The sequence below is a fragment of the Nilaparvata lugens genome, chromosome 9, assembly GCF_014356525.2.
Source record: "Nilaparvata lugens isolate BPH chromosome 9, ASM1435652v1, whole genome shotgun sequence".
Lineage (NCBI taxonomy): Eukaryota > Metazoa > Arthropoda > Insecta > Hemiptera > Delphacidae > Nilaparvata > Nilaparvata lugens.
In genome coordinates, this window is record NC_052512.1 from 10245361 (window position 1) to 10260032 (window position 14672).

Genomic DNA, 14672 nt, shown 5'->3' on the forward strand with positions numbered 1-14672 from the left:
TATCTTTGTATAACAAAGTTGGAGAAACCCTGAATCTTAAGTAACCAATTACATCACGTATTACTGAAACTATAAAGCCAATCAGAGGAAGGCTTACAAATTGTTAGAGGAAGAGGTGAGAATTTTCTGAGAACTTCTTCTCTCTGGCTTGTGATCTCGAGCTATACGGCAGCACATGGAGATAGGGTCTCTTTTCAATTGATATTTGAAAGCATCAAGCATCAAAAAATCATTCGGGTTGTCTAGTTGTAAAATGAATTTCTTGATTTCTTTTCTAAATAACTGACGTGACGTTATTTTCCTTGTTGTTACTGAAAGTGAATTGAATATTTTTATAGCTATGTATTGAAGTGTCGTCTGGAATGTTCTAATCTTGGTTTTGGGAGGTTAATGTCCTGTGAATTCCTGAGGTTTATTCTTTCTCTCATCTGTTGAATATCGAAACTATTTTCAGCCAAATCCAGCAATGCTTTGAATAGAAAAGAATGTCTCACTGATAATATTGATAGTTCTCTGAAGAGCATCATTGAACTATATTGTTTAGGTTTATTACAAATTATTTTTAATATATGTTTCTGACCCGTAATCACAGGTTTAATATGAACATTGTATGCACTCCCATAGCATATTATTCCATAATTTATTCTAGAACCAATAATTGCATGGTGTAATTGTAACAATACTTCTTTTGGACATAACTGTCTGAGGTAATAGAACTTCCTTATTTATACAAATAACTCATTTTTTATCTTCTGTACATGATCTGACCAAGTGAGCCTACTATCCAATATGAGGCCCAGATACTTAACTGTACGTGCTTGTCTTATAGTTTCACAGTTACACAATATATTATTCACCTGTTGCGCACAATCTAATTTATGGAAGTAAATACTAGTTAACTCCTGATCTGTGTTTTGAAGATTAAATTGTATTATATTACATTTGTCTGTGTTGATAGTTAATTTATTTTCGCAAAACCACCACCTAAGGTGCTTAAGTTCCATTTCTAATTTATTTTTAAGTTCTTGATTTGTTTTGGCCGAATAAAATATAACTGTATCGTCTGCAAAAGATGCAATCTTTTCCTGTAAGTCACCATCCATCAATATCCGTCGTATATGGTTACTGATAATCAGTCACTAACTATCCTTTTGACTTCCTTATTGGTATTCTTCAATATCTTCACGAGAGCAGCTGTAAGAATTATTGATCATCAGTTATTGAAACCCATGGTGATTTTACTACTGAGCTAGAGCTGTGGTCTGAACCCAGTATATTTGCGAGCCGGACGGCCTTAACTTTTTGCAAATTTATTTGCAAGCTAGGGATCTTAACAGCTGCACTAGTATATATCCAATATACTATTTCATGAAAGAATGTCACCCAACATGGATGGCAATATACCGTTTCACATAGTAAGGAGGTGAACATATCAAAAGTCCCCATTCCTAACTCATGTGCTAAGGGGATGAAGGTGATTCAAATGTTGCGTTTTTCATCGTTTTGCTTCCACGCTCATATATTGAGAACAATGAGTTCAACCGATATAACTAACCATTCAAAAATGCAGCTTGATATTAAGTTCTCTACACTTCTTGATCTGTGATATTTTTTTTTGTGATATTCCCAACAGTACCCGAGACATTTGCTCTTAGAGGTGTGTAATTGTTAAAATAACAGGTTTTTATCCAATGTTTGGCTCTTTCAGGGCTTATAACTCTCCAACAATGCATAATAAAAACTGATGCTTATCGTGGGTTTGTAGAGCATTTAATTCTCTTTGAAATGATGTATTATTTCTCTATTCCAAGTCTTCCTTCCATTGTTATAGCAGCTTCAATGTAGGGGGTGAAATTTTCATAGCTGCAACAATTGATCGTTTGACAATGACATTTGAAGGGGGTGTCTGTGACACAATTTTTGACTTTGCAGCTTGATTTGGACTAGTTAGTAGGTGAACATAGCAAAAATGCGCATCTTCATCCCCTCTGTTGAAGGTTTGGAAGGAACTGCTGAGGTGGCACTTGTTGCAGCAATGAAAATTTCACCTTCAATTATTGAAGAGAATTCAATGCTCAAGTTTTTTCAAAAATTTCACGCCTTCAAGAGCAGATATCTCAAAAACTAGAGGAGATATAGAACTAAAGTCTGAGATATATTACTTTTAACATGAAGAGGAGAAACTCATTTCTCCCTCCACAGTTTGTAGCGTAGACACAGACAGACATCCTGTGCACAATTGGATGCACCGTGTCATTTTGCTCCATGCTCTTGTGATGAAAACAATATTATACCTGCTAACCAGTATATGACTTGAAACATTGCCAGCAATAGCTGGAAGGGGAGTGTTGGTGCGTCGCGTTGAAAAACTCTCTCACACAGTCACAAAAGAAGGAGAATGCTGCTAGGTAGTGGGAGTGATTAGTGGAGGATAGAGCATCGGACCTCTCCGTCTTCAAGAAAGAGCCATGTTAAAAGTAATTTCTCTCCCTCTTTAGTATGGATATGGTAGGAAATTATGTAAGCTTCAATTTGTTATATGACAGTCAAGTCGTTGGGATACATAGTTTTTGAGTTTTATGCGAGAAACCAAAAAATGGTACCTTCAAACCACCCTACCCCCTTAGCACAGTGGCTAGGGGTGGGGATTTTTGATATGTTTACCTCCTTACTATCCTTAACAGAACTGTGCCTTTGAACCACCCCCATCCCCTTAGCACAGTGGGTAGGGGTGGGGACTTTTGATATGTTTACCTCCTTACTACCCTTAACAGAATTGTGGGGTCAAAAATTGTCTTACAAACATTTCCCTCTATACCCTTTTTTGAGTATTCATTGCCTGGACTAAAGTTATCCTATAAGAACTGAAAACTCATCATAATAGAGTAGTTGTTGTTCTGTGAGCTGTGAGTAGCTAGAGACAATATTCTTTATGCTCGCCAGCTGTTTACTTTACTAACTGCAGCGCATGTGCAGTAGGCTACATTTTAGAAAAATGCAATTCCAATAAGTTCATGTCCCTACTTTTTCACCCAATTTCCATCAGTCATGGTGGCAAAGCCAGCTGGAGCGTTGACTCTCATACTGAAGAACCCAGGTTAAAATCACGTTTATACCAAACTTTTTTTGCAGATGATACTAATTGTTCTATCATATTCTAATAATAAATTATTATGATTAGATAGAATAATTAAATAGTATCATTCAATTATTATTACATTGATTCATCAAAATAATTGGAAAAATTATCAGATAAAAAAATGTTTATTGTATTGGAATCAAATACTGCAGGAATTTTTTTGTATTTAATTCGAGTGGAAAGCTTCTTTATCACTCTCGTCAAGATTACCACACTCTGCTATGCATCGCGTTTAACGCTCTTAAGAGCAATGTTATAATTCGGAAAAAGGGCTGAAACAGGCACTTCGTTCTAGCGTGTTTCGGACGCTATTTTCCAACCGATAATCATGAAAATGGTACCAAATTGTTCAGAAAGATTTGGACATTTGGCGCCGTACCGCCAAATTCCAATTTTCCAACTATAAAATGACTTTCAAAATTCGATGAACTTGGAAAAAATTTGGCAAAGTTTGACGCTCAATAGGAAAAAATTGATAAGTGATATCAAAATTTGGCGGTACGGCGCCAGATGTCCAAATCTTTCTGAACAATTTGGTACCATTTTCATGATTATCGGTTGGAAAATAGCGTCCGAAACACGCTAGAACGAAGTACCTGCAAAGAACTCTATATCGAGAAAGCTTCAATTCCCTACTAGCCTTTCGAAAAAGTGTGGTCGAACTCACTAACACAGTCCCAACTGCTATGATTGCGAGTACACACACTCACACCGGAGAGCCGGAAAACTGGTTTTCGGTTGTAGAAACAATTGATTGTTTTTGTTCAATGAGATATTGCCCGTCTTCTTGTCTGCGCTATTGTGTTTTATGTTATATACTATATTCATATAATATGCTCTATTATTCTATATGCTTATACAGTAGTTTGACATCCATATTATTATTTATTCCCATTTCATCTCAATATCACATGAAATCTGTACTATATTCTATTTGTACAGCTATTTTGGAGACATGGTTCATTCTTCTCTCATCGAATTCTTTATTATCCATGTTGGGCCATGCATGGCAATTCAAATTCAACCCAAGAACTTTACATGATACTACCCGGGAAAAATTTAGTTTTGGAGAGATCAAGTTTTACATGTTTTTTTCTTATACTGTAATTAGAAAACAACCAATCATTCCTAAATTCTCGAGAAAAAGTAAGTTATTGGATAATATGAATGAATAATAGTTCATGCTTCAACGAAAATTTCTGCAATAAAAAATACTTTTAGTATACTGCAAGATTTCCAAGATAAGCCAATTCTCTGTTCACTTTTTTCATTTAGGTACATTTACTTTCTTTGAAGTAGTAATAGGGTACAAGTATTCAATTGAAAGAAAGGTGAAATGCAAAAACTAATGTACAGTATGACACTGTACATTGTCATTGTCCAGGAGTGGTAACGTTGGGGGGGGGGGGAGATTGCGCAGACTGCGTCTTTTGTCATTGTAGTGAGGTGGGGTTTCCAATAGGGTCAATATTGTAACGACTGACGATCTTCTTCTTCTTTGGAATGTTTTCTGAATCGTGCAGAATCACAAATACTTTGCTTCTGAATAAAATTGAATCATACATTTTTTGGGTTTAGGCGCCTGCTGGCGCCTGCGCGGTAGATTCTATTAAATTCATAATTGACCAGAAATGAATTCGATTGTTTATAAAATAGAAAAATAGACAGTTATCAACTGTCTATTGTTCAGTTGTTTACAGGCCGTTGTACATGGTGATCTGCACTTGTTTTGGTGAATCAGGAATTAGGTACTTCTCGTAATATTAAATTTGCTACCGTATATTAGCCCAGTTCTGAATCGTGCTAAAGGTCCGTTGTCACTGGTGCGGCTGGAACGATAGTCGTTGAACGATTATCGGTGGACGATCATCGCTCGGCGATGATCGTTGCAGTGGTCATTGTCACTGATGCGATTAATAAACATTAGTTCAGTTGAGGTTTGACTGTTGCTAAGTGAAGTTCTGAATGATGAGTTTAAAGAAACGGCTACTGAGTTAGTTGAAGATTTAGAAGATGAAGATATTTTAGAAATGTTAAGTGTACCACGACTTAACACACATAATATATTCACAAAGAGAACAGAAGAAGGTTACTTCAAAATATTAATAAACAATCATTTGTAAGCTGATGAGAGAATGTTTTCTGAGTTCTTTAGACTTTCCAAAGTTCAGTTTCAGTTTGTGTCTAGTTTAATCAATGAGGACCTTAAAAAGTTGTCTTCAAACTACATTCCATATCCAATCACAGGAGATGAGAAGTTAGCTCTTACGTTAAGGTAGGATATATTTTTTATTCTTATTTAATTTTTGTAAAGCAATGATTTTTTAGAATGATTATAAAAACCCATATATTGTAACAGGAATATTGTGCACTCCTCGAAAATCGGCCAACGACTGCGATTATGACTGCTCCAGCAGCAGACCCGTACGATTGCAGTCAGCGACTCTGTTGACAGTCGCGTCAGTGACAACGGCGCCATTCAAGACAATGTACAGCAGGCGCTCTACGATTATCGTCCAACGACTGTAGTTCAACGATCTTCGTTCCAGCCGCACCAGTGACAACGGACCTTAATACAGTCACAAGTACTTTGCTTCTGAATAAAACTATCCTTATGAATCATTGTAGCATTATAATATTTAGCGTTGTTGTATGATTTGAATTTTTGTGCCCTGTTAATTATTTATTTATTTATTTATTAGATTACCACAAACAATAAAATGATCGGGAAAGAAAAAACAGGCTATTGCCCAAAACTTTTTCAATTTCCTAATTCAGTTTCAAATTGTGCAAATATTATACATAGGTTATGTCCATTTCAATTTTCTACACCAAATCACAATCTGGGAGTATAGATTAGAATAAAACAAACAATTTTAAATTTTGATAGATTGATAGTAAAACTTTTGTAAAAAAAACGTTAAATTCACAAAATAGAGATTAAAACCACTTAAATTTTGAGCTCGAAAATATAACGTTCACCTTAGCTATATAACAGCTGTTTCATGTTATCATGGATAATAAAAACCAATTTGATTTGATTTGATTTATTATATTATTGGAATCATTTTTTGTTTGTGATTTTCCATGATAATATACATATATACATTGAAATATTTGATCATGTACTCCAAACAATATTATTACTGGAAAAATTAATTCCTATCTAGAATCAAAATAATCATAATAAATTTAAATCTCAAGAATGAAGAATCATGATTTTTATTTGTCTATGCATAAACCATTTTATTAACAGCCTTCAGCACTTACTGTATCTATATAATACTGGTCGTCAGGCTCGCTTCGCTCGCCATATCCCTTTAGCCAGATATTTAGTCTGTACCCCCGACTGGATCGTCGTAACATATGATAAAAATGCTCAAATGAAAAATGCAGGCAAGCGAAGCGAGCCAAATCATATGGTCGAAATTAAAAAAGGTACATCTCTTTCTATGTTGCTTTCTACCTGAAAAACATAGTTTTGAAACTTCGTTTTCCTGATGCAATGTTTAGGCCTACACGTGGCATGGATTATTAAATTTTCAGCTAGAACAATTCTTGAGACAAATGCTAAATAAACATCTACAGTTTCATCAATGCTGTATCGGCAATATGAAAACGCATGCAGGTCTTTCAATGAAGGTGTTGTTATTTAGATAAAGAAATTATATTCTTCCAGTTTTATTTAATTAAAATTTCAAAATTATTCGAGCCCTGATAGAATGACTGACTCACTGTACATGGGCCTATTTTGAATTCTTCTAGATTTCATTACGTCAAGTTTTAAGAAAGACCCTTGCGAAGTACGGGTTACCTGCTAGTAACTAAATATGTTGTATATCTTTAAATAGCTGAGATATAGGCCTTGCTCAAGCCTGATAGAGCATTTTCTTCCAAACCTTACGTTGACAAATATTGATAAGTACATATATCTCAACACTCTTCTACCGGTTTGTATTATAATCCAATTATCAAAAGATGGCAAAATTTGATAAGTGTGTGTACTGGTAGGCTATTATAAAATCTGAAAATCAATAACCTCTATTGAGAACTACATAACCCATACAACTTTGCAAACAGTTCAAGTTTGTTTAACTTGATCAATACTTGTAAATAATATCAATTAATTGTTGAAAAATATATTCAAATTTCTAAATAATCGATTTTTAAGATATTTCCTATACTGTTACATTGTGATTTGAAACATTTGGCAGATGGCAAAACATGATATCTCTGACATCACTAGCAAAAATCCTCAATTAAATAAATTCAATCCTCAATTTAAATAAATGTTTTATTCCTTTATATTTTATATTCGAATAGTCAATGATCAGCTGATTATATTAGTGTAAAATGGGTAAGAAAAAATATGATAGATAATTTTTGCAGCTATGCCAAACTTTCAAATTGCTCTCCTGAAAAGTTTACAAATCAGCTTGTGTCATCTACCCACAGAACTGTTTCGAAGAGGTAGGCCTACTCTCTCTAGATTATAGTTCTATATTAACATATGGTATGGACATTTCAATTATAATTTTAAGATATTGGAATAAGAAGAATATACATGCTAAAATTCGAACTTTAAACCCTTAAAAACCACCCTTAGAGTTAAAATATCGCCAATAGATTTCTTAGTGAGCCTCTAAAGGGCCAACTGAACATACCTACCAAATTTGAACGTTTTTGGTCCGGTAGATTTTTAGTTCTGCGAGTGAGTGAGTGAGTGAGTGAGTAAGTCAGTCACTGAGTGCCATTTCGCTTTTATATAGTCTATATGGATAGTGCACTCATATATTAATGAACTTGGATGTCGATTTAGAAGAATTAGTCAAATGAAGTGTTCTTTGATAACACTGTTGAAGCAATAGAATACAATCAATCTATAGCCAGGCTACTCAAAAGCAGATCAGTCATGTTAGAACAGCCGCAGAATGAGTAGACAATGCAGTGTATAATAATAATAATAATAATAATAATAATAATAATAATAATAATAATAATAATTATGGACTTTTCTAGGAAGAGAAGATTGATGTGAGAGTGAGTGCGCGTGTCAATTGTGATAGTGGTGCTACTGAATGAACTTCTTTCTCTAGAAAGAGAAGACTGATGTGTGAGAGAGCGCATCGATTGAGAGAGAGTAGAGCTATGAAGACCGATGTTTGTGGGCCAGCATGCTTTTTCACTCCGCTCCCCATCTCATCTGTTAAATTTACCTAGTACTACACTTTTTGAACAGCCTTCCTAGACATGCCCCTTAATACATAAATAACTATTATCTCATATAGATCAGAATCTCAGAGTTTCAAATATAACAGTCGGAGTTTTAATAAGAGTTTTACATATATATATATATATATATATATATATATTATATATATATATATATATATATATATATATATATATATGTGAATTTATATTTATATATAATACTAACAATAGTATTTCACTTGTCATTGACAGAAAGATTGTTTATTCGTTTGTTCTGTAGCATCTTTCTCTATTTAATAACAATTATTGTGCGCTCGAACGATAGAGAGAAAATATTATTGTATTCTAGTGGCAACCATTTTTTCATTTTTGGCATTGACTGATAGTTTATTATTACCCTAAAATTATCTTTTCTGGGAAGAGCTCGTTTGATAGGACTCATAGTAAGGTCCTATGATCTAGTGAAGAGGATGGGCTTGTTTTTTATAACAAAGTTTATCCTGTTAAAATTGTATTATCAGAGAAGACAAGTGTGAACCGATTAATTAGTTCAGATGATTATTTGATATTTTATTTTAATTTGTAAAGTCGCGTCTATCAGTGGATTCCAAACTGAGGGGCATCTCAAAGGTAGCTGCTTTTTTCAAGATTCATTTTATTTTATTACCATAAAAATTGAATTCTTGATGGCAAGCGGATAGTAGCCTTTATATTTTTCTGATGAAATCATATTTTTTATCTGATAATCTAAGAAGTTAGTTATTATGTGCAATAATTGATTTTTTTAAATATATTCTTAATTTTAAATAGCCCAATTTCATCATAATATCATAGTGTTGAATATTCTTTTCTCTTCATTTTTCTATAATTTTCTTTCCCACTGCACATGTTCACCTCCTTACTACCCTTAACATAACTATGGGGTCTTCCAAGCTTTCTCTTCTATACCCTATTCCGAGCATTTATTGTCTGGACGAATCTTATTTTGGATATTTTATAAATTGAATGTTCTACATGCAATACAGAGTGATCCAATTATCTCACAACCCAGTGATAATAATTTATTGTCAAAAATAGAATTGAATTTGAGTGCCCTTCAAAAACGTTATAATTGTGATTTTCGTGCAATACACTCATTTTTCCAATAATAGAAATATTTGATCTCTGCTTCAGTGGGTCAACTGTGTTAGGATTGTTTTCAGACCATAAAGTTGTTGTTCCTAAAAATGATAAAGTCTATAGTGAGATCCACGTTATAATGGCAGTATTTGACTAGAATTTGCGTTTCTATCCTTTTCTATCATTCTACAAAGCAGATAGCACTATCCTTTTCTAGCTTTGCAATGGAAATATAATTTATGAAAAATATTTTATTCCAATTATCAAAATTTTTTTAAAGCATTGAAATCTATTTTTTCTTGACGAATAAAATATTATTGATCATATTTAACAAGAGTGGATAGCATCAGATAAACTTGTATCAGCTATCTTCTATAGAAGGCAGTGGCAAGGGAGAGAATCAGCAACACTGTTGTCTCCCAACTTTCTCCACCGCCATTATATTGTGCACCTCACTATAGGAAATTTTTCCTCTGCTATCGACAGAGACATTATGGCCTCCAGTGAACTACATTTTCCGTTAAAATATTATTTGATAAAAAATAGAGTTGTGTATCGATTGGATCACTCATTATTATCTATTTATTTATTCATAAGGTTAGCGAAAACAATACAAGATTATCATTATCATTATCACTATCATTATCATTATAATTATTATTCAATGCATACTTAGGTTTATCTTGTTCTGTTGAAGTCATTTCGTGGTCCCAATCGTCATATACGTGTAGCACACTGAATTGGGATCCTATCACCTGGAATTGAATTGGCAAAATATCAATTTATGTCATGTACAAGCTCATTGGATATTGAAAGAATTATAAATCACAAAATAGAAAGATAAAGGTACCAGAAACTTTCAGACTAACGCATTTTGTCAACAGCTTTTGCCACAAAGGGCTCCAGTATAAAAAAATTAGAATCAGATTCTGATAATTTGTTTCTGATGTATTATATATGAGCGTTCACACTGTTTGAAATTTGGCTTTAAGCTTGACGGATGTAACTTTTCCATCTTTGAGCGCTCATAAAGATTCCAAAAACGTCAAACAAAAGAGCTAATTATTCAAATCGCATTGGAAATCTCATCCTCTATCAAAAACCACAATTTACATTAACTGTACTTTCCATTTTCATCTGGGAATGACTGAAGCATTTTAGATAGATACTGATATCTAGAACTAATATGATGACTCCCATTCAAGGACCATATAAGGACTTCTATTCATCTATTTTTTCTTGTTCGAAAAATGACAAATAGTATTATTATATTTGAATTGGATTATACTTCTATCATATAAGGGCTTCTTACTCTATAATTATGAGGACTTCTGCCACTGCAAATATTTACTGAAGAACTAAATAACAGAAGAAATTGTTAAATGAAGCTGCCCAAAAAACTGTGCCCACAACAGGAATCGAGCCCTCTTCCATATCCATAAGACTGGGAAACGATATTTTTCCGAAAAACGTGACATTTCTTTCCTATAGTAGGGCCACGTTATAATGGTAGAGGAGAAAGATAGGAGAACAACGTTGCCGAACCTCTCTGTATTGTCAATGCCTTCTATAGACGATGGCAGATACAGGTTTATTGATGTAATATTAACTGTTCATTCTCATTTAAAATAATCAATAATAATATTCAAATGAGCAAGGAATCATATTTTTGAATAATTTCATAATGAATTTTCATAATTAAGATGTAATATTTTGTTGAATAATTGATAATTCTACATTGTTAAAAGCCGATCTGGCAAAACTGCAAAGCAAGAGAGAGATAGCGCTATCCGCTTTGTTGAATAATAGACAAGGATAGCAATACCATTGCCATTATAACGTGGACCTCACAATAGGTTATCTCACCATCCCACCTTCATTTTAAATAAATCTGAAAAAGGCTCTTGCAGAGTTTAAACTACTTGATATTCATTTTTTTTTTCACTACCTTTATTTTGGTTTCTCCTTTTGGCATGTACGTGATTGTTTCCGGTATTGGTGCGGATGGAACTCCTTTATTACTGGTACTGCTATTTCCGTTCCCACTTAGTTTTTTATTAAAACCTTCCACTATATGATAGTATGCCAACAGCTGGATGTAAGAATAGCCTTCTTCCACAATAGCCTCCTCAGAAAACAGTCTGTGAATGAGCATAACGATTCTATTGGGTTGTATCTACAATATTATTAAGATTTCTAAGATTTCTTAAGATTGAAGATAATCGGAAGCTGGATTATAATTATTATAGAGGAGAGATCGCAAAAGAAGATATCCCATGGTATAGGTCGGTTATAGCGTTCCTCAGGGGTCCATTCTTGGGCCTCTACTTTTTCTTGTTATGATGAATGATATTGGGTTCAGCATTCGATCCAAGGTGGTATGCTATGCTGATGATTCATCATTAGCTACTGCTGATGTGGATCTCAGGGCTCTTGAACAACAGACGTCCAGATGTCAGGGTGAGGCAGAAGCCTGGTTTAGGGCGAACCGTCTATTTTTGAATAAAACCAAGACCCAGAAGCTAGTGCTTGGCTCGAAACAGATCAGTCAAAAATTGTGCAAAAATTGCTAAGCTTTTTGGCATTACACTAGATTATAAACTCACATGGATACCACGTATGGAAAGTGTCTGCTCCAATCTTAGTAGGGTTATATACCTTCTTCGAAGGCTCAGGGATTGTGTACCCGCACACTATTTAAGAATGTGCTATTTCGCTTTTTTCAGAGTGTCTTTATGTACGGATTGGTGTTGTGGGGTTGTGCCCCAGATGTTCAAAGAGTGTTTTTACTACAGAAAAAGGCTATAAGAATTATCATATCAGATGCAGCGTATTTGGAGCATTGCAAGCCATTATTTATAAAAGAAAAAGTTATGACAGTTTACAGTATGGTAGCTTTCAAACTCCTACTTCAAGTAAAGAAGGATATAGGATCATATAGATGCAGAGTTAACATCCACAGCCATAATACACAAAATAAGACAAAAATAGGAGACACAAGACTGAAAAAAGTATAAACCAGTCCTAATCATGTATCCTTGAAACTTTTTAATATTCTGCCAGACTCAGCCAGTAACTTGCCTTTAACAGTACCGTATTCCGACAAAAACTTGAAAACCTTCTCTTACAGTATCCACTCTACTCACTCTCTGATTTCCTCCAGCTGCCAGTAGAGAATAATTTTTTGAAAACCATACGTAATAGTACTCTGTAGTCTCTAACTTTTAATTTTTATGTGTTTATATTTAAATTATGTATTATGTACGTTGGATTATTTTGCTATTGATATTATTATTTTATTGACATATATGGAGGAAACCTTAAATAGAGGTTTCCAATAGCATTGTTTGTGTCCTGAATTGAATGAAACTTCCATTCTACTATTCTGTTATTTTATTATAATGTATTTATAATGTATAATTTGACGTATCCGATAGCATTGTTTGTATGCACTAAAGGAATAAAAATCATTCTTATTCTTATGTTCCAAATTACAAGCCAATTTTATTGTTTGTTCATATTGTTTGGTTATTTTATGCTAAAATATAGAGCAGCATAAAAAATGGGGGCATTGTCATCAATGGTACCCATATTAATAACATACGCTATGCAGATGACACTGTACTCCTTGCTGAAACCATAGAAGACCTGCAAACAATGCTAAGCAATCTGATAGAGGCTAGTGAGGAATATGGCCTCACATTAAATGCTAAGAAGACAAAGTAAATGGTCATCACTAAGCAAGGGATTCCCCAAGATCGCCTTTCTGCTGGACGGGATATAATAGAACGAGTGGAAGCTTATGACTATCAGGGTACCCGCGTTTGCTGCAATGCAAGTCACATGCCACAGAGATCAAGATACGAATTGAGAAGACCGGAGCTGCATTTGTAACTAGTAGTTCTGTGAACAGTGGACCTCACGCAGTATTCTTATCCACAAGTACCTATTGAAACTATAGAACTTATGGAAATACAGCAATAGACTAGCTTCTCCACACATCTGTGTAATCACATGTCAGCTGATTTATGATGAATAATATTCTATAGTCTGATTTTTACTCTAATATTGGCGTATGAAGGAGGCTCCTTCTTCGTTTTATACTAGAAGAACTGTGAACAGTAGACCTCACGCAGTATTCTCATCCACAAGTACCTGATTGAAATTATAGAGCTTATGGAAATACAGCAATAGACTGGCTTCTCCACATATCTGTGTAATCACTTGTCAGCTGATTTATGATGAATAATTCCATAGTCTGATTTTTACTGGAATATTGGCGTATGAAAGAGGCTCCTTCTTCCTTTTGTCCTTGAAATGCAAAATTTCCAAAAACCTTGTATGTACGTCGACGCGCAATTAAAAAAGGAACATACCTGTCAAATTTCATGAAAATCTATTACCGCGTTTTGCCGTAAATGAGCAACATATAAACATTTGAACATTAAGAGAAATGCCAAACCGTCGACTTGAATCTTAGACCTCACTTTGCTCGGTCAAAAATCTGGTGTGGCGCACTCACACAACTTTCCTTGCCGTTATGAAAATTTCCATTATTATTTGAAATCAATCACCTGACAAGATCAATTCTGCTATCTCTTCCAGTGAATGATCTAATAGAATCAACCAAGTTGATACATTCCAAGAATACATTCTAGGTACAACAGTTGCCTCTTTCATTTGCATTTGAATAATTACATTTTCTCGAATTTCGAGCTTATTGTCAATATTGGGTGAAAATGTTACTGAACATTAATTGTAGAGATTTTCATGCTAAATCTTATCCAATTGAATTTTTTTGTTAAAATTGTATCTGAAGCCTGATAATTGAGAATCTAAAATCAAACATTGCATAGATGGGGCGGAGCTTTTGAAATTTTTACAGATATGCGACTTGTGGCAGTTGATAGAGCTTGTCAATAACTATCCTAGGTATAAATTTGATCAAAATCGTTGAAGCCGTTCTCGAGAAAATCGTGAAAACCCCTGTTTTTAACAACATTTTCGCCATTTTAGCCGCCACCTTGAATTGCATTTGATCGAAATTTTTCGTGTCGGATCCTCATATTGTAAGGACCTTGAGTTCAAATTCAAAGTCATTCCGTTAATTGGGAGATGAGTTATCGTGTACACAGACGCAATACACTGATACACACACACACACTCATACATACAGATCAATACCCAAAAACCACTTCTT

At 34.2% G+C, this 14672-nt stretch overlaps 1 protein-coding gene across 1 annotated transcript in view; it reads right to left on the reverse strand.

Annotated features, from left to right (window-relative positions):
* The window catches only part of LOC111055098, a 49635-nt gene that overhangs the window by 13025 nt on the left and 21938 nt on the right, over positions 1 to 14672 (reverse strand). The window contains exons 4-5 of the mRNA XM_039435475.1: positions 11421 to 11613; positions 10145 to 10227 (exon numbers count right to left, since the gene is read on the reverse strand). Of these exons, the coding sequence (XP_039291409.1) occupies positions 10145 to 10227; positions 11421 to 11613 (276 nt within the window). The remainder of the gene's footprint in view (positions 1 to 10144; positions 10228 to 11420; positions 11614 to 14672) is intronic.